Here is a 25,468-nt window from a genome sequence, read left to right on the forward strand (position 1 = left end):
AGTGAAAATGGAACCTGAGATTTCTGTCCCACCCTGGGAAGCCCTTGTGTCCCTACCTCTGTGCACCCTGGGGTTAGGGGCCCCCTGTCATTCTAGTCATTCCAGGTCACTCAATTTACGTCCAGCCACGTGGTTTGCTCCCCACCTTTCTGTCAAGACCAGGGAGCCGTCTGCAGTCCCCTCTTAAGCCTAGTGATGTATGTACATTTCTGCTCCTTCTCTGTCCAAGAAGGAATCTGATTGGGGCTGGAAATGCGGGGTGGGAGGTAGAGGAAGAAGGGTGGTGCTGAAATAGTAAGAACGATCCCTTCCAAGTCTCCCACTAACCTGCCATCTCCATGCCCTGAATCCATCTGGTGGCTCTACCCTGCGATGCTCTGGGCAGGATAAGGGGAGGGAAAGGAAGAGAGAAGGGAAGACTAAGAACTCCTACCCTTCCTTACTCCCTCAACCTCTGGAAATGGCAACAGCACACGAAGGGCAGTAAGTGAAGTCAAAAGCTGCCAGGTATGACTTCTCTCCACCCAGCTCCCCCGCTGTCCTCCTTCCCAATGTCTCTGAGAAAAACCTGTGATCTCAGAACACAGGCACTCTCTCTAAATATGGTCTAAACACATGAAGTCCCCAAGAAGTTCATGGGAATTCCTGAAGGCTGGGAATCCAGCAGTCCTGCCATTCCCCATCTCCTTCGGGGGCCACAGGACGTCCGAATCCTCCCCACTTCGAGGCCCTCCCCTTCCTCCAGGATCTCTTTCCTTCTGGGTTTTGTTCTCAATCCACACCTAATCCCCTTAAAGCGATAGCTGATAAAGCTATTAGCTGTTATCTCCTAGGGGTATTTATATTGTAATAAGTGATCTTAAGAATGACTGTTGGTGGCATTTCCAGCAATGTGACTGGCAGGATTGAGTGGCGCTGCTTCAAATCATATCATATAGGGCAAAAGGGAAAATTAGCATTTACTGTGTGCTGAACATGTCCCAGGCATTGTGCCAGAGGCTTCACATCATGTTATTTGGTTTGCTCAGGGTCCTGATAAGGAAATTAAGGCTCAGGGAGGTAAATAATTGCTCCAAGCACGCATCTAGGAAGAGAGAGAGTGGGGATTTGGAACTCCTGTCCCTCTGATTCCAGGGCTTTGCATTGGGCCAGTCTGCCTCTTCTGGTCTACCTACTTGTGATGCTGGCAAGCCCTCCAAAGATTTCTCTAGGACTGAGTGATGCCTTCACTACCTCTATCTGTTAGGAGTGATTTGAACCAGTGCTGGGTTTTCATTCTTCCTCACTTGCAGATGATCTGTCTGAACGTCTTGGTGAACTGTGCCAGTCTGGAAGACTGCCTGGGGTCACTCAGAGTTTAAACACACATTGTGAGAGCCCAAAATGATAAAGTGCTCCAGAAAGCAGCCCACTGACTGACCGACTGAGCCTCTTCCAGGACTGCTGGTGTGGGGACAGGAATGACTCAGCATTCGACCCCACAGTCAGTCTCTGAGGGCAAATCAAATTGCGTGCTCGCTCACTGGGATGATCCCAGCCTACCGTGCCTGGGCTGGGGAAGGGATTTTATTTCTCAACCAGTCACAGATAAAGATGCTTCTATATTTTACAAACAACAAAAGCCTGTATATGTATATGTTTAAAGTATATCAGATGATTCTAGGATGTTTCATCTCCTCCCCATCATTCTATCCCCGCCCCCAGCTCTGTGGTTTTTAAAAATTGGGTGCCAGTTGAGAACTCATAAATAAACCTCACCCTTGTCAAACCAAGTCTACAGGGTTATGAAAATAGTGAACTAATGGGACATTTCTAGATAACTCAAAACGAGTCATTATTCAAAGCCATTCTGCCAACTAGCTGTGGGGGCATGGTGAGAGGTGTGGCCTAAGAGAGGAGCCTCACAAGCTATGCAGAAACAACATAGGTGCCCGTAAAATTTCTTTCAGTTAATAAATAAGTGCTATTACTCTCAGACACAATCGTAGCCCAGATAGGGGACAGGAAACTATGCAATAACACTCTTTGGCTGTTGTCCTGCTCAAGAGAAAGCAGATATCCTTGTTTATTTGCAATATTACAAGAAAAGAGAGAAAAACAACTTTCACCATGTAGGCACCAGCCTGTCTTGTCCAAAAACACTCTACGGGTGAGGGAGCTAAATATTTAGCTGGTACAGGAGAGGTAGGAGAAAGTGGCTGATTGTTGTTCACAGTATTTTTAATATCTATGTTTTGTAATATTTTGGGTTTGGTCTCCTCTCCAGTTAACTAGTAATGTAGATGCTATCAGATGAAGAGGAGGTGGAAGGCACCGGGCTGTGCAGAAGCAGAGGCTCCATAAGCCGGAGTTTCCTCCAGGAAAGTATTGGCCTATTCAAGCAAGTGCATCCTGTCTTTTGTTCCAGAGAGAAGATGACCCTTTCCATTTTAGAGCTGGGAACAGTCTCAGGAGTTTGAAGGGCAGCTATGGGACAGGGAAGAGAGATGAATACTCCCAAACCCGGTGCTCCTCAAAGTCAGTGCTGATTGAACACTGGTGTTCTGTGAGCTGGAATGAGTGTTCTGCCGTGACAGCTGCGTCAGGGTTATTCTGTTTGTTTCTGAAGGACAGGAAGAAATGAAAGGACTGGATGGTATTTCAACAATTTAACATTCCTCTCATAAATTTTTCTGTAACCACTTATCTATATTAGAACCTAGTATAAGATGGTATCTGATTAAGCAGAGATGTGTTTACTTAGTTATTTAAAGTTGACTGTCCATTTTTGTGGGGCGTTCTGCAAACAGTACCATTATTTCCAGGTACCTACTGGCTGAACAAATTAAAGAACCAGAACACCAGTCTTCAGCACTATCACCAGGCCCTATTCCTTCCTCAAGTAATTTTCAAAACCTAGGATGTTAATTTTGTTAGACAGATTAAAATGGTGTCTTAAGGAGGGCTTTGGATATTAGTAAGTAATATCTGAACTATAATCTGGAGATTCTCTTTTTTTTGGAGACAGGATCTCACTCTGTTGCCCAGGCTGGAGTGCAGTGGTACAATCACAGCTCACTGCAGCCTCAAATTCCTGGGCTTAAGCAATCCTCCTCCCTCGGCCTCCAGAGTAGCTTGGACTACACATGCATGCACCACCACACCTGGCTAATTTTTGTATTTTTTGTAGAGATGAAGTCTCCCTATGTTGCCCAGGCTGGTCTCAAACTTCTGGGCTCAAGGGATCTTCCAACTTTGGTTTCCCAAAGTGTTGGGATTACAGATATAAGCCACTGTGCCTGGCCATGGAAATTCTTAATTATAATATCTGAAGGCAATATGGAAATAGGCAGTTTTTGATAACTGCCAAAGAACTCTAAGACTGAAGCAATTAATTGAGATGCTTCCACACCTCAATATGCAAAAAGTAGGGTCTAATGGTTAAGTGCACCAGTTTTAAAGTTTGAGAGACCTGGGTCTGAACCTTGACCTCACCGATTAGTAGCTCTGTGACCTTTGGCAAACTGCTTAACCTCTTTAAATTTCCATTTTCTCCATCTATAAAATGGAGGTAATAAAAGACCATGTATGCAGCCATGTAGTCTTCCTACCAAGAAACCCAAACAAACAGATTATGGGTGTATATAAAGTGCCCAGGACAGATTCTCCCACATACTGAAGCTTTCAACGAATGGTAGGTAGTATTATAATCATTTTGGATGATTATTCACTCAACAAGCATTTATTGAATAACTTATTCTGGGCTACCACTAGGCTTTGATTCTACTTTAATTCCAACAATTTTTTGTTTTTGTTTTTGAGACGGAGTCTCGCTCTGTCGCCCAGGCTGGAGTGCAGTGGCGCGATCTGGGCTCACTGCAAGCTCCGCCTCCCGGGTTCACGCCATTCTCCTGCCTCAGCCTCTCCGAGTAGCTGGGACTACAGGCGCCCGCCACCACGTCCGGCTAATTTTTTTTGTATTTTTAATAGAGACGGGGTTTCACCGTGGTCTCGATCTCCTGACCTCATGATCCGCCCGCCTCGGCCTCCCAAAGTGCTGGGATTACAAGCGTGAGCCACCGCGCCCGGCCAATTCCAACAAATTTTTAAAAAATCTATCTATCTGGTATGACCCATGGGGGAGCCCCAGGGACCCCAGGTTACTGACCTGATAGAACTAGGTGTTATCCAATTAACATAAAATATCTGCTCCTCTTTGATCTATGAATGCATAGCAATGAGAACAATTCCCCTGCTTCTACCCTATTCTCCTTGCCCACTCAACAGCAGAAAAGTCTATGATCATGCCAAGAACAGCCATCCACAGTGGCTTCACAGAGAAGGAACAGTGCTGGGACTGCTGGAAAAAGAAGGAGCCGCCCTCGAGGTGGTTTGCGTCTCCAAGCCAGACTCAGGAGGGCACAGGAGGAGGCTGGATGACTTGCCATCTGCGGCCGTTGTAGTGATATCGGCAGCTTCTCTGTCATTAGGACAGCGATGGCAATTTGCCTTGAAAAATATATTGTAAAATCCAGTGAATTTCCTCCCCCATATCTTGGAGGTTTAGGAAGAACTGAAATGGATTCCAAACTGTTTTGAATTAACAAAAAGAGCTTTTGCCTGCTGCAGAGTTCCAGCTGGAACTCTCCTACACTTTTTCTTCACAAAACAGCAAACACTCAAGGGGGCAAAACATCCACCAGAGTGTCCTGGGGCTTGTCAGCTTCACTGAGCTTTATGCTTGGCTTTGGCTGCCGGGTAGGTTTTGGGAGTTTGCTAGGGTGGCTGGCATGATGCTGCGGCGCCAGTTGCAAACATGGCTTTGCTGGAGACAGTTTTATTACTCTTGACACCGCCCAGCCTGTCAGTAAGACTAGGGAGTGCAAGGGAAGTTATGACCAAGGAAGCGCTGTTCCTGGCTTCTAGGTATGGGCCTACTTTAGGGATATAGTGAAGAGAGAACAGGTTGCAGCCACCAACACAAGAGTGAGTGTGCTGACCGCAATCCACTGGCCAGGGCCAGAGGGGACAGTTAGGACACCCAGGTTTCAATGTTAGTTCCACGGTGGCACTAGTTTGTTAGATCTCAGACAAATTGCTTAAGTTTATGACCCTCACTTTTCTTTCTGTGAAATGAGAATTAAAAGCCCAGGAGCACTGTCAGGATCGAATGAGAGAATGAACGTGAAATGCTCTTAAAAATGTACCAAGTCCTGAACTTTGGTTCTAGAATAGGTTGCTGCTCCTTTCATTTAGTCTAATTCTTGCCCCCAAGCTCAGGGGAGAAAGAGAGAGGGGAGAAAGACTTGAGAAGAACTAGGTCATCTTTCTCAGCAGCTTGGTTTGAGAGCTGAGTGAACAGCAGAGATGCTAAGCCCAGGCGAATCTAAGTACCAATCGAATGGTATCAGCAGTTTTTAAGGCTGAAGTTCAATGGCAGCAATCTTAGGTAGCAACTCCAGTTTCCCCAGCAAATACTGAGTTGGGTCAAATCAGTTACTTTCATCTAAAAATCTCATCTTTGGGTCCTCTAGGGACACCCCCATTAATCCCCAATTCCTTACCCCTGCCCACTCTTAGATGATGCACATCTTGCTCATCTTTCTTTTAGTCTGGGGCCCTAAGTGCCTTTGCTGAAGTGAAGTTCTTCGGTGAGTCCACAGCCAGCTCAGAATGAGGCCAACTGGATCCCCAACAAAAGCACTTCTTTCTGAAACCACCAAAGTAATTGATAGACTTTAAATTGCAGAGGAGAAAACAATCACTCTTGTTAAGATTGGGTAGGATCAGAAATTTGTTTAGTGGATGAAAGCCTCTTGCTTAGCTGAATGGAAAATCTGGAATAGGAGGAAAAACTAATTGAGAAATTTTGTCTTACTCTAAGGAAGCACAATCGGGGAGGTGGATCTCATCCTCGATAGATGCCTGAGATTCAGATCTCACTTCATAAAGCCCAGAATTCTCATGACTGTTTCTTGTCTAGACCTTGCCTAGTAGAAACTAAGTACCTCTGAATGGCTCATTTCAAATGCTTCCCTTCGTATATGTGGGCAGGAATACAAACTGCTATGAATGTACACACATGTGTATGTATATAGCTATATACATGAGTGTTCATGTAAACTTCTTGATAGGAAAAATAGGACTTTGTTAATTCTATTTTGTCCGGAGGGCAAAGCCCTTTACTTTTCACTTACACCTTTCTGTACTCTTTCAATTATAAAATGACCGTGTATTACTTTTATTTAAAAAGTTAACAAAAAGTATTAACAAAGAGTATGTAATGACATGGGAAATTGACTAAGTGAAAAGAATAGACATGGGATATATAGTATGCTTAGGAAAAATATTTGAAATAAATTAAATATTAATATATTTCCAAATTTTATTAAAAATAAAATGTGCCTTAAAATAGTAGATAAATAGTCTCGGTGCAGTGGCTCATGCCTGTAATCCCAGCACTTTGTGAGGCCGAGGCAGGTGGATCATGAGGTCAGGAGTTTGAGACCAGACTGGCCAACATGGTGAAACCCTGTCTCTACTAAAAATGCAAAAATTAGCTGGGTGTAGTGGTACATTCCTGTAATCCCAACTACTAGGGAGGCTGAGGCAGGAGAGTCACTTGAACCCGGGAGGCGGAAAACCCGGTTGTAGTGAGCCGAGATCGCACCACTGCAAGACAGAACGAGACTCCATCTCAGGCCGGGCGCAGTGGCTCACGCCTGTAATCCCAGCACTTTGGGAGGCCGAGGCGGGCGGATCGCGAGGTCAGGAGAGCGAGACCATCCTGGCTAACACGGTAGAAACCCCGTCTCTACTAAAAGTACAAAAAATTAGCCGGGCGAGGTGGCGGGTGCCTGTAGTCCCAGCTACTCGGGAGGCTGAGGCAGGAGAATGGCGTGAACCCCGTGGGGGCGGAGCCTGCAGTGAGCCGAGATCGCGCCACTGCACTCCAGCCTGTGCGACAGCGAGACTCTGTCTCAAAAAAAAAAGAGCGAAACTCCATCTCAAAAAATAAAATAAAATAAAATGAAGTAAAATAAAATACTAGACAAATAATATTAACTGTTTTTCTAACCTGGTTTTTCAAAATTTAATATTTTTCTTCTGGCAAACCTCTTATATACTGGAATCTCATCCTTTTTGGCTGAATTAATCAAAGATACCAGAAAGCCAGGGATTAATTTAGGAAGTAGATTTGGTCAAGATATTAAACCATGCCAGATAGTATACTTTTGTTCTATTAAACATAATGTCGGCTGGGCATGGTGGCTCATGCTTATAATCCCAGCACTTTGGGAGGCCGAGGCAGGTGGATCATCTGAGGTCAGGAGTTCGAGACCAGCCTGACCAATATGATGAAACCCCGTCTCTACTAAAAATATAAAAATTAGCCAAGTGTGGTGGCATGTGCCTGTAATCCCAGCTACTCGGGAGGCTGAGACAGGAGAATCCCCTGAACCCAGAAGGTGGAGGGTGCAGTGAGCCGAGATCGTGCCATTGCACTCCAGCCTGGGCAACAAGAGAGAGACTTCACCTCAAAAACAAACAACAACAACAACAACAACAACAACAAAAACCCATAATATCAAGTAGTTATTTTAAAGTGAATCACGACTTGACCCTGGACTTAACAGCTCCAAAGGTAAACTATGCCATATTGTGATCTATTTGCACCCTAGGCATTTAAAGGCCGGTATTCCGCATGATGTGATGGTAGAGAGTGTAGAGTGTGAGCCAGCATGCCTGGCTCACCATCCTGTCTCCATCTTTTGCTAGCCACGTGACCTCGGGCAAATGAGAAAACCTCTCAGTGCTTTGGTTTCCTCATTTGTAAAATGGTCCTTACTTCCCTGAATTGTTGTGAGGATTGAATAAATATGCATGAAGTGCTTAGAACACTGCCTGGCACACAGCAAGTACTAAATAAATGTTTGCTATTCTTATGACTACTGCACTATGCACCTGATTTCAGAAACATTCTCCTTTCAACTGGACAACAAAAGACAACACAGGGATCGTGCTGTTTATAATACATTGTGCAGTTATACACAGTTTACCACTACCCCCGATGGGTTTTTCACAGAGGATACACTGTAGAGTACATACAAAAAGCTCACCTGAAGTCCACTTCAATAGGAAAACTTGCTACTTAAAAACAATTTTTATACAGAGAGATGAAAGTAAAACTTTCTTCTACTCATGAGAGGCTAATGAAACTAACGTTTAGATTGAGCATGGTGGCTTATGCCTATAATCCCAGCGCTTTGGGAGACCAAGGCGAGAAGATTGCTTGAGGTCAGGAATCTGAGATCAGCTTGGGCAACATAATGAGACCTCATCTCTACAAAAAAATTTTAAAAATTAGCAGGGCACGTTGGTGTGCACCTGTAGTCCTGTCTACTTGGGAGGCTGAGGTAGAAGAATCACTTGAGCCCAACTGTAAAATGGCCACGTATTACTTTTATGAAGTAGCATGATCACAGCTTACTAACTGCAGTTAGAAGCTACAGTGAGCTATGATTGTGCAACTGCACTCCAGTCTGGGTGAGAGAGTGAGGCCCTGTCTCACAAAAAAAAAAAAAAAAAAAAAAAAAAAGAAAAGAAAAAAAAAGAAAAAAGTCACACTCAGAAGAAAATCTGGCTTTTGGAATTGGTTAGTCAGATCATGTACTTGCAGGGCCAAAAATACAACAAATTGCTAAATAACTAAATTTATGTCTATGTTGTGTGTTCGGTTCAGATGGCATTCTTAATCACAACCAACTACCTCACAAAGGTACTTTAAGGGAAGCCATCAGAGGAATCCACACAAGAGAGTGGGTGGAGGTCAGTAGGTATTCCTTAATTCGTGATATCACGAAAGCAATTCAAAGTAGTATCTTACTGATGGTGGGGCAGGAGCATGATTTGACCAGAAATTGTTAGTAGTCCCTTCTCTACATAAAGTGAGCATTGTCTTAAGCAAAGTTATACATGCCATTACTTACAGGAACCAAAGATTAGATTGGCCTCTAATCTTCCTTTCTGGAAAGAAAAGAAAGAGACAAAAGAAAAGAAAAAGAAAAAGGAGAAGAGGGCATTTGACTGGAAAAAATATATTGTTGAGGGATGAAAAAGAAGATCCTGGGTTACTTATTACCTTCACACTGCAAACCTATGATACTCTTTCTTGGTACAGTGTTTTGCACATGTAGTGATGATTCATGTCATTACGCCACTGGCACTTAAAGTGACAACGCAGACTAACACTAAGGAAATCCAAAATTTTTTTGGCCGCCCCACCATCATCCTACCCTCTTTCATAGAAGATCAAAAGACAAATCTTACCTCCACTGAGAATAATGACAGCAATAAATATTGCCAAGTCGCTGTCATCTAATTCCAGTGCATTGAACTTCACAGCAAACTCAAACTTGGGCTCCATAAAGTCACCAAAAGGCTTTCGCAGGCTCTTTAGAAACTCCCTTGTCATGAAGCCTTGGCCCTCGGATATGAGAACCCCATCTTTATTCATCAAGGAGGCCAGCATTGTGTAAATGATCTCATGGACTCCATATTTGAGGAGAGTTACTTGGTCGTTCAAGTCAAGATTTACAAAACCAGGAATGCTTTTGGCATACTCTGTGATCTCCTGCACAGCCTCCACGGAGCGAAACTGGCAGCCTTGAAAGATGCGGATGGCCACCTCTTTGCTCTGCTCCTGCAGGGGGGTGATGTGTTTGAACTTGATTTTATCTTCTCCCATCATTAAGGAATTCATGTCATAGATAACGAATGGCTGCAAATGAAACAGGGAAAACGTGAGTGACTTGGAGATTTCTAACTCACAGTGAATGCCATCCCAGTTCAGAAAACTGTTTATGTAAACTTGCTTTGCTAACTAAAATCTTTAAAGCTGAAGATGCTTAACAATGAGAAAATACTCTCAAGTTCTTTTATTCATCTTAATTATCTTCTGGGACCAAACATATTTCACCAATTTTGGTCTTCTTTCCCTTCAATTTACACTATAACACTTTACCTATGACTGGCTAAGAATCCTGATTTCTTTTGTCTGGGAGTCTTCATTGTTGATTTTTATATTTATTTATTTATTTGTTTGTTTGTTTTTGAGACAGAGTCTCACTCTGCGCCCAGGCTGAATTACAGTGGCACAATCAGGGCTCACTGTAACCTCCACCTCCCAGGTTCAAGCAATTCTCCTGCCTCAGCGTCCTGGGTAGCTGGGATTACTGGCATGCACTGCCACACCCAGCTGATTTTTGTATTTTTAGTAGAGACGGGGTTTCACCATGTTGGCCAGGCTGGTCTTGAACTCCTGGCCTCAAGTGATCTGTCCACCTTGGCCTCCCAAAGGGCTGGGATTACAGGCATGAGCCACCACGCCTGGCAGATTGTTGATTTTTAAAATGATACAAAATCTACTGTTTATCTTGGCTTTCAATGAAATACACTTTTAACCTTCTTTCAATAAAAAAATCATTTCAGCAACTCAGCGTTGAAAATACCCACTTGAACATAAAGTAACTTTACAGGTTTAAAAAAATTTTTTTTTCTTAAAATATTTTTTTCCTTTTCCTTTGTTCTCCTTCACAGGTAATAACTTTTCCGTTTTAGATGAAACCCTCTCAGATCAGAAATGAAACTATGTGCACATAAAATATGCTTGACTATTAAAAATCACTCTGAAAGCAGATTAGAGCTCTTGAACCAAGAAAATGTCTATTTCTTTTTTTAATGCTCTGGAAGCCATCTATTTCATAAAGAGCAGATATAGAAGGTCTATAGGTGAATCCTGCAAAAATACAGTTTTGAATTTATATTTTAAAATATCTGTCCTTATAGGCTGGGCGTGATGGCTCACGCTTGTAATCCCAGCACTTTGGGAGGCCGAGGTGGGCAGATCAGGAGATCGACACCACGGTGAAACCCGGTCTCTACTAAAAATACAAAAAATTAGCCGGGCGTGATGGCGGGCGCCTGTAGTCCCAGCTACTCGGAGAGGCTGAGGCAGGAGAATGGCGTGAACCCGGGAGGCGGAGCTTGCAGTGAGCAGAGATTGCGCCACTGCACTCCAGCCTGGGCGACAGAGCAAGACTCCGTCTCAAAAAAAAAAAGAAAAATCTGTCCTTATAGGTCAATCAATAAAATACATGCCCCAATTATTCAAGTTTGCAATAGGCTGCCTTCAAAAGTTAAGTCGTTTGGTCATGACATTCTCTCTCTCTTACTTCCCTTGCATAGAACTAACCAAGGTTTGTAGTCATTGAGAAATTCTCAAGGCTGTTCTGACTAAGGGGCAACATTTTACTTACACCGGATACACTGAATGACACATAAGGAGTTAAACCTTGAATCCTGTTCAAATACTTGTATACCTGAAAGCACTGGAAGAAGAGCTGACGGTATCTAGGTTCCAGCTTTGGTTCTGTGGTGAGCTATGTGACTTAAGAAAAGTCATTTACCTTTCCTAGGCCTTTAATTTCTCAATCAGGGGTTTCCATCTCTTCTCCAGAGGAAATTCTAGTTGCATTTCTCAGAAGCAGGATGTGTGTGGGGAGTGGGCATATGTGTGGAGAGGTGTGAGTGTGCATGCACGACAAACATGAAGTCTCTGATGGACTAAAAGTAAAGACTGTTTTGAGCAGAGATGCTGAGAATTCTCTCCTGAAAGGGCAGAGAGAAGGTGCATGAGTGGCCGTGGCAGCCGGCTTCAAGAGGCACTGGTTGGAGATTCTATTCATATCTATGGAACTCTATGATTTTCATCAAAAGATTAAGTTTGTTCTGAAGTGGAGGAAATAACACCAACATTAAGGACTCTCAGATGTTAAATATATTTCCAAACTTCTACGTCACATCAACACCCTTTACTGGAGTTATTCTGGAAGTTTTTACTTTTGTTACCAAAAAATTCACTTCAACTGTACTACTTAGCAAACTCCAAAAGAGGACAGATGTGAGGACCCCCAAACAGGTTTACTTGGTGGCTCTAATTTTTCAAGGAAATTGGGACCAAACTGTCCTTACCGTATGTCTTTTTTTTTTTTTTTTTTTTGAGACGGAGTCTTGCTCTATCACCCAGGCTGGAGTGCAGTGGCCCGATCTCGGCTCACTGCAAGCTCCGCCTCCCGGGTTCACGCCATTCTCCTGCCTCAGCCTCTCCGAGTAGCTGGGACTACAGGCGCCCGCCACCATGCCCGGCTAATTTTTTTGTATTTTTAGTAGAGACGGGGTTTCACTGTGGTCTCGATCTCCTGACCTCGTGATCCGCCCGCCTCGGCCTCCCAAAGTGCTGGGATTACAAGCGTGAGCCACCGCGCCCGGCCTAACCGTATGTCTTAAACATTTTGCTTGGGTGGTTTTTTTCCTTTTTCTTTTTTTTATTTTCAGGATTAATATTATTAATGAGAGGAATACAAGGGGGACAGAGCAAGTAACATCAATGAAAATTTACTGTATTTTTCCAGAACGTCAGGTTCTAATTATGAGAAAAATTTGAATGGATAATGATGCTTCCACAGAACCTAGAGAAAACGTGTTTCTTGTCCTCCAGGCATTTTATAGTGTATTACAATTTATATTAATGAAATATTGACTTTCTTTTTCTAAAAAAAAATTATTTCATTTTTTGAGATGAGGTCTTGCTATGTTGCCCGGGCTGGTCTTTAACTCCCGGGCTCAAGCGATCGTCCTGCTTTGGCCTCCGTAAGTGCATGCTAGGATTACAGGTGTAAGCCACCACAACTAGCCTTTATTGACTTTCTTTAATGTCATGAGAAATGATGGTCTGGATGCCTGAAAAGACCAACTGCACATGCAGGAGTACAAATAACATGAATATAAAATCATCACCTTTTCACACGTGGAAAGACTGTACCCAGAACTGCCCACTTCAACTTTCAGATGAGCTTCTGCTCAACCATTTGGCTTCTTGGCACAGAACATATGCATGAAATTCTTTCACCTCCATGTAAGTGATTTATCTGGAACTATGCCCTGATAAATCACCCTTGTCACTCTTCCCCTTTACTTCCCCTGTCCCCTCATATAAAGCTCCAGGTTCCTGTTTTCGAAACTCTGTAATAGTTGAACAGAGGGCACAGAATCCTGCTAATTTTCTCTCCCAATTTAACAACAATGTGACTTTAACCCCTTGGCAATTGATGTTGGTCAGGATTTCCTGGCAGTAAGTACTCAAGGACAGAGAAAGGAATCAGCACCCCATCATCATGCCAAACCATTTCAGTTTTTTTTTTTTTTTTGAGATGGAGTTTTGCTCCTGTTGCCCAGGCTGGAGTGCAATGGCATGATCTAGGCTCACTGCAACCTTCACCTCCCGGGTTCAAGCGATTCTCCTCAGCCTCCAGAGTAGCTGGGATTATAGGCACCCACCACCACGCCCGGCTATTTTTTTTTTTTTTTTTTTTTAGTAGAGATGGGGTTTCACCATGTTGGATAGGCTGGTCTTGAACTCCCGGCCTCAGGTGATCCACTCACCTCTGCCTCACAAAGTGATGCGATTACAGGCATGAGCCACCGTGCCCGGCCCCATTTCAGCTTTTTCAATCCTTTCTGCCTTCTAAAGAAGAGGTAAATTGACAGAGAATTCTGGGTGTTGACATGCAAATGACACTAGTCATTTTTTTTTTCACTAGTCATATCTGATTATACTGTTTTCACTGCATTTCTGAAGGCTGCATAGATTCTTACAGCCTCCAGGTAGATCTGTCAAACTGCAAGAGTGATCCCTGGGTGGGCGTGGTCTGCCTTTCTTTGCAACCAATTCACCAATTCTTAGATAGCAGACAGTTCACTTTTCATATTTCACAGGGGACCTCCTTACCCTCAAACCTAGTGAGAAGATCGTGGCCAGCCTGCTTTATGGAGAGAGAACCTCTTAAAACCCTGGTCAAATTTGGTCTGCATTTTATCTTGAATCATTAATTTAACATGACATTTGGTACAATGTGGTACAATGTTCCATACAAAATGTACTGCACTTCCATGGCTGTGTTTTTGTATTTTTTACAAAGCAAAGTGGAGTCCTTACACTTTCCATCAGCTTGGACAGTATCACCCAAAGATTGCCATTATAGGAGCCGTATCATTCTCAAATTTTGTCTTAATGATTTTACACTTCTAGTTTGGGGCTAACAGTGTATTTATCTTCAGACCCTACATCAAAGGGCTGGGTAAGCGTCCCTCCTTAACAGGAAAGAAAGCTTAATTACAACTGGGAAATGATGGGGTGAATTCAGGTTTTGTGGGGCATAAAATATACACAGTAGTGGGGCCTCTCTAAGGAAAATATTACGAATTATGAGAATAAAATTGCTTGGGCCCTTCCCCAAGCACTGGAAGGAGCTCTGCACAACGGAAGGGCCCCATGAAGCTTCATTAGCTTCATGGTGAATCTGTCACTGGTCATTGTGTGCTTGTGCTTTTCATATACTGGACAGACCAGAATGGAATGAAGAAAGCTGCACTTGAACCCAGTGTTTTTCCAGGAAAGCAAAACGATTTCTGTAAGGAGAAATCAATTTTTTGAGGGATACATCAAATATAATTAATTTTGATATATTTCAATTTTCAATATTTTGACACATTTTGATTTTCAATTTTGACATATTTTGATTCTCAAAAATATATTTTGATTTTCAGGATGGGATTAAAAGTACTGTTTTATATAGATGAGTAAATTCAATTATAGATCTATGGCATGCTTCCTATGTAGAATACAAAGACAATGGAGTAAATGGGATTAATGATGAAAATAGAGTAATTAATTTTTTTTTACTTTTTTGAATGGAGAAATAGAACAGTAGTGTTAATGAGAAATCCAATAACATCAGCATTTTAACATGAGTTATGAAAGGTATTATACATGAATGCTCTAAGTTTACACTCCTTTTGAATAACAAAATAGCAAGCTAAGGGAGATAAAGATCAAAATCACTCAAAAAGCATAGGGTATTCTGGGTGACTTTTCTAATTTGGCAGATTGAGTGAGTGTAGTCAACCCTTCTACCCTCTCTCAAACAATCACTTGAGATAACAAGTGTAAAAACTGGCTTGGAAAAATGTGGGCCTCATCGAGTGTGGCTTTCCTGATGTTCTTAGTTTTACCAGGGAAAAACACTGAATTCTTAGGGCTCATCGTTTTCATTTTGTTTCCTTCTTCCTTTTTATACATCTGACTTTCATCACCTTTGACACACATGGTTCTCCTCAGTTAGCTACAATCCAAAACTCTTTGGTTTGGTTTCCTCAGCCTCTTGTTGGTTTCTGCCCCTGTTGTTCCTGTTTCCCTCTTGTTGAGAACCATGAGATTTAGAGGACATAAGGGGTCTTCAGAAGTAATCTGCCCCATCATTCTCTGACTAATGAATAAACGGAAGCCAGAGACATTCCAAAGTCAAAGTGCCATTTATAGCAAACCGAGAACTAGAACCTAAGCCCCGATTCTGGGTTGAGAACTTTTTCCTTTCCATTGCTTTCTATAGGACTTCCCCACTTCTTTTTTTCCTTTTAAAATGACTACTCTAGGATGAACTGGAGATTTTAAACTAACGCTCTTACATGCTGGGGTCTTGGGGCAGTGCCTTTTGAACCACTGTTTCCTAGAGGTGCTGGTGGAGTGCTGTGTGTGATAGAAGTGAAGTTTGAAAGCTGTCAAAGATATTCTGCTTTCCTGCAGGGTTTAGCGATTTAAGACAAACAAATGAAAACTTAATATGAAGATTTATTCACACTCTAATGAACTAGCACACAACCACAGCTCTTAAAAAAATCAATTGCCAGCCAAAGAGTTACTCAGCGGGCAAACAAGGGTATTGGCCAACTGAGTCCAGCCATTGGAAAAAAAAAATCCAAGTGCTTTTCAACTCTATAAAATATTATTTTTAACTTATTCTCTGAAAGAACACACTGGTTCAGATCTTTTACATCATTAGCTATTCCTGACAGTCCTGGCAATAGACGAATTTATTATTATTGATACATGGATGAATGATCCCAGAAGCCTAACTTCTCCAGCAGCCCCAGAAATGAATTGGCACTACTATCCTGATTTTATTTCTACTGGGGTCCCTAAGCCCCTTTCTCTGAGGATTCTGCCCGATGTCTTTCCTTTGGGGAGCAAATTCCAGCTCAGTCGGGCTTTTCCAGAGATAGAGGGAAAAGAGCCCATATGTTGTTTAGCTGTAAGTGTAGGATTTAAAAGGACAGATATCTTTCCAATAGCTTTGAGTCACTGGGTTTGATGGCCATTGTAAATTTCAGAATGCACAAACTTAAATTTTGGGAAAATTTAAGTAAGGAAATGTTTTCATAGAAGTTTACATTTCCATATTGATTTTATTCTTCACTAGTTTCATATTTCACACACTATTTAGAAAGACCATTTTTTCCAATGGCACCAGTTTGCTCTTATAATTATAAAAACAGTGACTCGACATGTAGCTACCATAAACAATGTGATGCTTTGGAACCCAAAGTCCAATATAGCACAAATAAAAAGTTTTATTCCTTATTTGCAGATAGAGTGCAGCCAGAGCTTTGCCATCTCTTAGATAGGGGGTGAAAAGTTGGCAGGCACATCAAGCGTTTTTCTATTTATTGTTTTATGACAAACCATGGCACTGAAAATGGTTTTTGAAAACCACTGTTTATTCTCATCAACAAACATGGGATCATGTGACAATGATACACCCAGTGTGATCATCGCACCAGGGTAATAGTCAAACACTGGGCACTTCCAAAGTCCATTCAGTTATCAAACTGCCTTCATGAAACAGAGCACCTAGTTCTGGCATATGCATGGTTTTCAGAGTGCAGAAAGATCTCTTAAATAAGGGGCCTTGGCTGGAACAAGCCACTGAAAGGGAAATAGGTTGTGGGGACAGTCAGTTCCATCCTATTGAGGGTGGTTAAAAGGTCTATTGCTCCTAAAATTTCTTGTCCGGCAATCTACAGCTGACGATTCCATATCCCATCTTTTCCCGGCCCTAAGCCTAAAATTCCCAAGCATACTCTTATTTAGGCAAAACAATGAAAAGTAGGGCATTATACACCAAGGATATGATGTTAAAATTGGTAGAAGGGGAGCAGGGGAATTTAATTTATCCATTTTGAAAGGTGCAAGTGGCCCTAGGGAATAAGATACAGGAGAAGGAAGTTTAGTTGCGGAGGGGAAGGAGTCTTGGTCTGCCTAGAGGCAAATGCTGAGTGGGCAGCGTGCATTCTACAATAGGCACTGGTGAAATTAAGCAGTAAGATACATTTAAAGAATGGCCTCTTCAATCAAGTCATTTCCTTTTCCAAAGGTTCTGGGTAATTGGTCACCCACTATTCTGAGTAGCCTCCCCTAGCCTTGGCCTAACCAACACTAATGACATCAGTCTCAAGCAGGGTGTATAAGAAATGCAAATTGCTCTGCTGCATAGCCATAGCCACTTTTATATACCTCCCACCCTCTCAAGAGTCCACATTTCTGCAAAACTTTTCCTATCAATGCAAATCTTAACTTTCATGAGTCCTGGCCAAGAGATAACATAATACCCCTGAGATAGATGCTATCAAATGAATAACATGACCATGTAGATAAAGAACAAATCTCTAGTCTCGTTGGAAATCACATTTTGGTTTTTTTTTCTTTCCCATATTCCTCTCTGAACCGTTTCTTTCCACTAGTGCTTAATTTGATTTTGCAAGATAAGGAGAAGAGAGGGTGCCAAACAATTGTAGTTTAGTTTTGTGTCATCAGTGAATGGATTATTTTAATTTGGCCCAGTCTCTCTTTTTCCAGACCCTGCCTGAATCCAGATCATCAATGATGTCCAGTTTGGTAAGCAAATATTGGGCTAGAGGCCCTCTGTTGAAAGTCTGGAATTTCAAAGGGCACAGGCAACCGTGTTTAATTCAATTAGGCAAATATAGTCTGAGTAACTATTAGGGGCAAGACACAGTCCTAGTTACTGGAAGAAAATGACAAACGCTTGGCCTCTGAACTTGAAAAGCCCATAATCAAGCATTTTGCAGCCCTCTCCTTTAAATAACTTAATACCTGTTTATTCCATAAAGAACCGCCTTATTTTTTAACTCAAAGATTTAGAGCCAAGGAGTCAACTGGAGTGAGGTATCTTGAGGGTGTCCTCCAGTAACATAGATAAGAGCACGTTGGACACCAGTAGTGTAATTTTAGGTTCTTGACCACTGAGGCTTTTTTTTTTTTTCAGTCTTTTGCCTGACTTTCTGGTACTATTACGTTGACAGGATTTCTAATAAGGATTGCAGGTATGAATTGGAGGATGAAAAGGTGAGAAAGCAGTTGATGAAAACTAACCATGGCTGGTGGCTCACACCTGTAATACCAGCTCTTTGGGAGGCTGAGGTGGGAGGACTGCTTGAGCCCAGAGTTCAAGGCCAGCCTGGCCAATATAACAAGACACTCCCACCTGGGCAACAGAGCAAGACTCCACCTCAAAAAAAAAAAAGAAAATAAAAGAAAAGAAAACTAACCAAAACTGTAGATAGTTTGCTTTAGGGCTCTTTCCTTTTCAGCAATCCTTTTAATTTTTTCTTCCTGGATATGAATGGTTTATTTTCTGTAGTCCAATCAGCTATGCAGAGGTCTTCATTTATTTTTGATTTGCTATGGCCAATTTTCTCATTGTACGAATGAGCTTTATGATCACCAGTGTTGTGCAGTCCTGTGCATGTAAAAGCCAGCAGTCCTAGTCAAGGACTTTTGTAATTTGTAAAGAACTGAAACAGCACAAAAATTTTCCAGTTGTGAATATGTTGGGATAGCAGATGAGGTAAAGAATTCCTACTGTTCTAAAAATTGAGAAAAAACAATCATAGAAAGTTTTCTCAGAGTGAAGCTTTCTTAGCGTATTATGTCTCCCTGGCTCACTACCAGCAAGTGGGAAAGACTAGCTTCCTAAAGTACTGTGCTACTGAGGGGCTAGCATGCTACGAATGCTCTGAACTAGACGCCAGAAAACCTGCATTATAGTCCCAGGTCTTCTACACACTTGCTGTGGGGTCTTAGGGCAAAATGTTTAACCTCTCTGGACTTTATTTTCCTCATCTCTAAAATAAAGAGGATAATAATAGCAGTAGTCAGGTGCATGTGGCGCGAACCTAATAAATGTGCAAGGTTTTTTTTTATACTGTAAAGAATTGAATCCAGGTATATTACTGTTGAGGTATCAAAGACCTATTTTCAAATCAGAAAACTCATTGTCCTTATTACCGTATGGCTTTATGCCGTAAGTTTCCTTTTTCTATTAACTGATTCTACTCTTACTAAATGGTTTAGCTAAACAGAAGAACTACCATCTTGAGATAATCATCAAAATACATGAAAGGTTAATGAGATTTTCCCAACAATATATCTGAATAGGGGAAAAGTTACACATATCTATCAAGTAATTGCATAGCTCTCTGGGAGGTGTTCATGTGAAAATAAATGACTGCATAGAAGGGCTTTCCATGGCTGGGACGGTGTCTTCTCAGTGTGTTCTGCAGTTCTTACAGCCCTAGGAGCGTTGTGCAGACATCAGAATCAAAGCCAAACCCTGTCATTAAAAACTGAGCTACAAAGCCGGGCGCGGTGGCTCATGCCTGTAATCCCAGCACTTTGGGAGGCAGAGGCGGGCAGATCACGAGGTCAGGAGATCAAGACCATCCTGGCCAACATGGTGAAAACCCATCTCTACTAAAAATACAAAAAAATTAGCTGGGCGTGGTGGCATGCGCCTGTAGTCCCAGCTACTCGGGAGGCTGAGGCAGGAGAATTGCTTGAACCAGGGAGGCAGAGGTTGCAGTGAGCCGAGATCACACCATTGCATTCCAGCCTGGCAACAGAGCAAGACTCTGTCTCAGAAAAACAACAACAAAAAAACTGAGGTACAGAGACATGATCCAGGTCATCCAAGCTGATGGCAGAATTGGGATTATAATTCAGGTACAATTTTATTCTATAATTCCATGTTGTTTTCTCAGTTTCCAGTCAGGGAAGAGCTCTGCTGCTTGGAAAACCTAACTCAGTAACAATTACAACCCATTCTGCGTTTTCTAAACAGTGCTGCTCAGTGAGTGAACAGATGTTGGAGAGTCCACTGGAGTGGCCCAGGCAGCTCAGAGCCTTGCAGAAGATAAAATTCACATATGTAATAAAAGGATAGAGCTTCTAGTTGCCCCAGAATAATCAAGAATGCTACAAGGAAAGAAAGGTAACATAATATCTAGAATCTATTTTTATGCCTCATGTTGAACTTCATAAGAGGTAACTCTAGACGAGCCTGATCAACATAGTGAAACCCCATCTCTACTAAAAATACAAAAATTAGCCGGGCATGGTGGTGCACGCCTGTAATCCCAGCTACTCGGGATGCTGAGGCATGATAATCGCTTTAACCTGGGAGGGGGAGGTTGCGGTGAGCCGAGATTGTGCCACTGCACTCCAGCCTGGGCGACAAAGTGAGACGACATCTCAAAAAAAAAAAAAAAAAAAAAAAGAGGTAACTCTGGTAGTTCTCCTGAAAGGTGAAATAGTGGGATTCAATACCTTTTCTAAACCTAGGTTGGGTTCTTCCCAGAAGAAAGCAAGGCTGCTTGAATGAGTATTGCTGTGGCCAGTTATTTTGATGCCAAGAAAGGAGATGGATCCTAAAAGAGGGTGATAGGCTGAGGGGGCTTAAGTTCATTCATTAAAGTTAGGATGACCAATACATTCTTACACTATTCTCAAAGACTTCATGGACTTTTCTCCCTCTTCAAAATAATGTTGACTTATGCTATCTGAAAACACTTCCTGCGTTTCAGACTCAGCCTGCAATATGTTAACAGCCAACAGTTGAACAATATTCTGCATGTGCATTTGTAGTGCAGTAAACCATTTACTCAAAGAAACAAAAACCCAAAACAACTCCCCGCCTCCCCCAATGAAGACAGCAGAAGAGAACTAACTGATTTGTCTGTTGTCTTTCCTGTCAAGATCGCCCTCGCCTTTGCTTTGGTCAGCGGGAAGGACTTTATGTATGAGTCATACAAATGTTTTGCCAGGGCCCGGAGGTCAGCGGACTCTGGGTTCAGCTGGTCGATATCACTGGAGATCTCCGCCAACAGCTTCTCCTTCTCGGCCTGTGGCATCCGCCCAAACCTGATGGCTATAGAGGAAGAGGAATGACAGGATGAATCATTGGATTACTACTGCTCTGAACACACACTGTGCTCTCCCAGCCCTCGTTCCCACACAGTAGAAGCCCTCCTCCTCCACTGCTCTCGAGTTCTGGTTTCTGTCTACCACTTTGCTCATGTTTTTATTTCACAAAAGTAGCACAGACCATCAGTAAAAATTAAACTGTTCACTTTCATTTTTAAAAGTTAATGCATAATCCTGCTGAGAAAGTGAAAGAATTCACGAGTTTAGCAAAGGGAGGAAAGTATGTCGACTTAAACGTGAAATAATTGAGAACCAACTCCTATTCATCCCTCAAGACCCAATTCAAAGGTCACCTTCTTTGTATCCCCAGCACTTGACCTAAGGTCAGGCACTTAGAAGGATCAACACGTTTCACGAATTAAAATACGAAACTGTGCAGAATTCAAAGTTGTACAGACATAGGCTTTGTTCTCGGGGAGTCTGTAAGATCTGTTTGTCTCTGTTAGAAAGAAATATGGATGGTACTTTATCACATCTTACTAGTCCAGAGAGCACTTTTACACGTAGTGGAGAGAAGCCATAGTTATCTCCCGACTCTCCAGAGTTACCACTTAATGATGTTTGTCAGAAAGACAAACTGGCTGCCTGTAGGGTGAGGAAGTATGAAAGAAAGAAAAGCAACAAGGAAAATGTAAGAGGGGTTAGTGGGGACTAGTTTGGGGAAAAAATAAACTGTAACTTTTCAACTCAGATATGTTTTCTTTCCTTCTTACCAATATGTTCAGCAAAATATTATTTTGAATCATGTTCCTTTGGGAGCACACTTTGGGTTCTGTGTTTCCCATAATAAGGGTACCTGGCCATCATGTCCACTTTCCCTCATGCATACATAGCTCTGTTCTTACACTCACGATGTGGTATCACAGCCATGTGTTTTTATGGTGATCAGCTTCACTAGACTATATGCTCCTCGAGCACAGAGACTGTCATATTTGTTTATATCTCTAGCAAGACTCTGTCTCTGCTGAATCCCAGAACAAAGAGATTTTTATTTTATTTTATTTTATATTTTGAGATGGAGTCTTGCTCTGTCGCCCAGGCTGGAGTGCAGTGGCACAATTCCAGCTCACTGCAACCTCCACCTCCTGGGTTCAAGCGATTCTCCTGCCTCAGCCTCCTGAGTAGCTGGGATTACAAGGGGTGGGCCACCATGCCTGGCTCAGTTTTGTATTTTTAGTAGAGACAGGATTTTACCATGTTGTCCAGGCGGGTCTCAAACTCCTGACCTCAAGTGATTCACCCACCTCAGCCTCCCAAAGTGTTGGGGTTACAGGCATGAGCCACTGCACCCAGCCAGAGATAGTTCTTTTATATGTTATAATGCTAAGGGTAGCATTTCTACCATGAGACATGACAGCACATGATAACTTTCCCATCTGAGCACTCTGTGAATATTACCTTGGATTTTCCCAAGAAAAAACTGACACGTACCCTTGAGTCTCAAATTCATAAATTCATTTCCATTGACCCTAAATAAATTTTATTGCTGACTAATACAACTATTGTTTTGTAGGGGCCTCCTTAGAGACCAGACTTGGGAGTTAGAGGGGAAGAAAATCTTACCTCTCAGTTGGGATTCCTTTAAATTGAATTAGCTTATATTTAGATACTTTTAGTGCATATATCCTTGGTATATGGCCTCTTCATATAGAAACCTTTAAACTCGGAGTTTTTGGTCAAAAATCCTGTTTCCCTACTCACTCTTCCCCATTTTCTTTCTGTGTTGTTCCATGGGGCTGGGGTATGGTTGTTCATATTTTTATCTACTGGTGACCCCAGCCCCTGGCGCTAGGCTTGTCTGGGTCCCTCAGGATATGACCTCATCTCACAGCACTGATCACAGGAATTAATCTATAATGTTTTCTTTCCTCCCTTGCCATATAATCTCCACAAAGGCAGGAATCTTGTTCATTATTGCATCCTCAGCACTTAGTACAATTTCTGGCACATATTAAGTCCTTGTCTGATGTATTTTGAAATACAATGGAAAGAAAACCCCAGATAGCATATTCCTTCAAAATCCTCTGTGACCTCCTGACCACTTTGCTCAGATATAATTCCTTATGCGGTTGGCCCTCCATACCCGCAGGTTCCACATGTGCAGATTCAACCAGCTGTGGATTGAATATATTTGGAAAAAAGAACCAACAAAAAATAATATGGGCTGGTGTGGTGGCTCACACCTGTAATCTCAGCACTTTGGGAGGCCAAAGTGAAAGGATTGCCTGAGGCCAGGAATTTGAAAGCAGCCTGGGAAACCTAGAGAGACCCTGTCTGTACAAAAATAAAAATAAAAATAATTAGCTGGGCATGGTGGCGTGTGCCTCTAATCCCAGCTACTCGGGAGGCTGAGGTAGGAGGATCCCTTGAGCCCAGGAGTTTGAGGCTGCAGTGAGTCATGATAGAGCCACTACACTTTAGTCTGGGTGACAGCAAGACTCTGTCTCTAAAATAAATAAATAAAACAATGTTAAAAAGTAAGACAAATAAAAAAATACAGTATAACAACTTTTTTTTTTTTTTTTTGAGACAGGGTCTCGTTCTGTCACCCAGGCTGGAGTGCAGTGGCACAATCATGGCTTACTGCAGCCTCGACCTCCTGGACTCAATCGATTCTCCCACCTCAGCCTCCTGAGTAGCTAGGACTACAGGTGTGTGCCACCACGCCTGGCTAATTTTTAATTTTTTTGTAGAGACAGGGTTTCACCATGTTGCCCAGGCTGGTCTCGAACTCCTGGGGCTCAAGGGATCCTCCTGCCTCCACCTCCCAAAGAGATGGGATTACAGGCATGAGCCATGACACCTGGCCATAAGAACTATTTATACAGTATTTATACTATATTAGATATTATAAGTCATCTAGAGATGATCTAAAGTATACAGGAAGGTATGTGTAGGTTACATGCAAATACTATGCCATTTTATATCAGAGACTTGCACATTTAGGAATTTTGGTATCTGAGTGGGTCCTGGAGCCAATCCCAGGGAGTAAAGAGGGATGGCTGTACTATGTTCATTTCTTGTTCACCAGTAGTTCCCAACTGAGGAGTGGGGAGGGTAGGGGAGGCAGAGCATACCAGAGTCACTCGGTAACTTCTGACATTGTATGTCTTCCCTGGGACATTTTGATGGGCCATCCATCCACTCAATTAGGAGTATATAAAAAACCTGGGGTTTGGGACAGTTTATAAAAAACTTCCTAAATGCTGGGCTCCTGTTGTATGCATACATTAGCTCATGTATTAAACTGTTACTATACTACGACGTTGGTTTATATCAGTTATTCTACTCGAATATAAATTATATGAGTAACAGGTTTTCTCATCTTTGTTCCTAGGTGTAACAAAATACACATAGTAGATTAACAATAAATGTTTGATGGATTAAACTCCAAAATATCAGGTTTAAAAACAGACAGAAAATGAGACACTATGTCCATTAGGAAGTTTGGGAAAATGATCATGAGAAAAGCACTAAGGAAGAAGGCGTATTAAAAGAAGGAATTCTGGCGTAAAACTCCGAGAAAATCAGTTATCCTATAACAAAATAGAGGCGACTAGAATCACCAACTATCTGCTGCTCCTGAACTTTCGTTATTTCACAGACCACACAATACTGTCTCTTTATTCAAGGAGTAATTATTGAATGACTATTGTGTGCCAGGCATGGTCCTAAGCTCTGATTCAGTTTTTACAGGTAAGAGGCTATAAACATATGCAAAACTTTACACACCTATAAAAGCAATTTTTTCCTAGTGGGTAATCAAAAAAGTTAATTTAAATGGATAAACAGCCAAAGATAGCCACTTACTACATTTACTAGTCTTGCTTTTCTATCACCTAACAAATATAACCAAAAAATACCCCTAAAAACCATTTTAGAATTAGGATATATTAAAGTGAGATCCCTCTGCTATAATCTCACTAAAATGTATTTTTATAAGTTTAAGTTCCCCCCAAAGGCTAACTCTAGTGAATAAATTATCTGTATTGTTAAATGCCCATGCTACAAATTAGGTTCCATTTAATTACCAGTGCAACCAATTATATAGGTGATTTTTAGCATTTTTATACACCAGAGGTTCATAAAAGGAATGAAAAATCGATCCCATTTGGTGAGATGAAATTCACATAAAACATACACAAATTTGAAATTGTACAGAAAACAAGGATTTTTATTTGCCTACTTTTTTTTTTTTGTCTTTCAGCTGAGGCACACATACCTTTTTTAAGGGGAAAAAAGCCAGTTTTA

At 42.0% G+C, this 25,468-nt stretch overlaps 1 protein-coding gene across 16 annotated transcripts in view; it reads right to left on the reverse strand.

Annotated features, from left to right (window-relative positions):
• Window positions 1–25,468, reverse strand: part of PPARG (peroxisome proliferator activated receptor gamma) — a 189,552-nt gene that overhangs the window by 8,496 nt on the left and 155,588 nt on the right. For 15 of the 16 annotated variants that reach the window (XM_055259414.2, XM_055259413.2, XM_055259410.1 and 12 more), the window contains 2 exons: window positions 20,962–21,161; window positions 9,310–9,760 (listed from right to left, as the gene is read on the reverse strand). In XM_055259414.2, the coding sequence (XP_055115389.1) occupies window positions 9,310–9,760; window positions 20,962–21,161 (651 nt within the window). The remainder of the gene's footprint in view (window positions 1–9,309; window positions 9,761–20,961; window positions 21,162–25,468) is intronic. The other variant, XM_055259421.1, reaches the window with a different exon arrangement.

Source organism: Symphalangus syndactylus, chromosome 21 (assembly GCF_028878055.3).
Source record: "Symphalangus syndactylus isolate Jambi chromosome 21, NHGRI_mSymSyn1-v2.1_pri, whole genome shotgun sequence".
Classification (NCBI taxonomy): Eukaryota; Metazoa; Chordata; class Mammalia; order Primates; family Hylobatidae; genus Symphalangus; species Symphalangus syndactylus.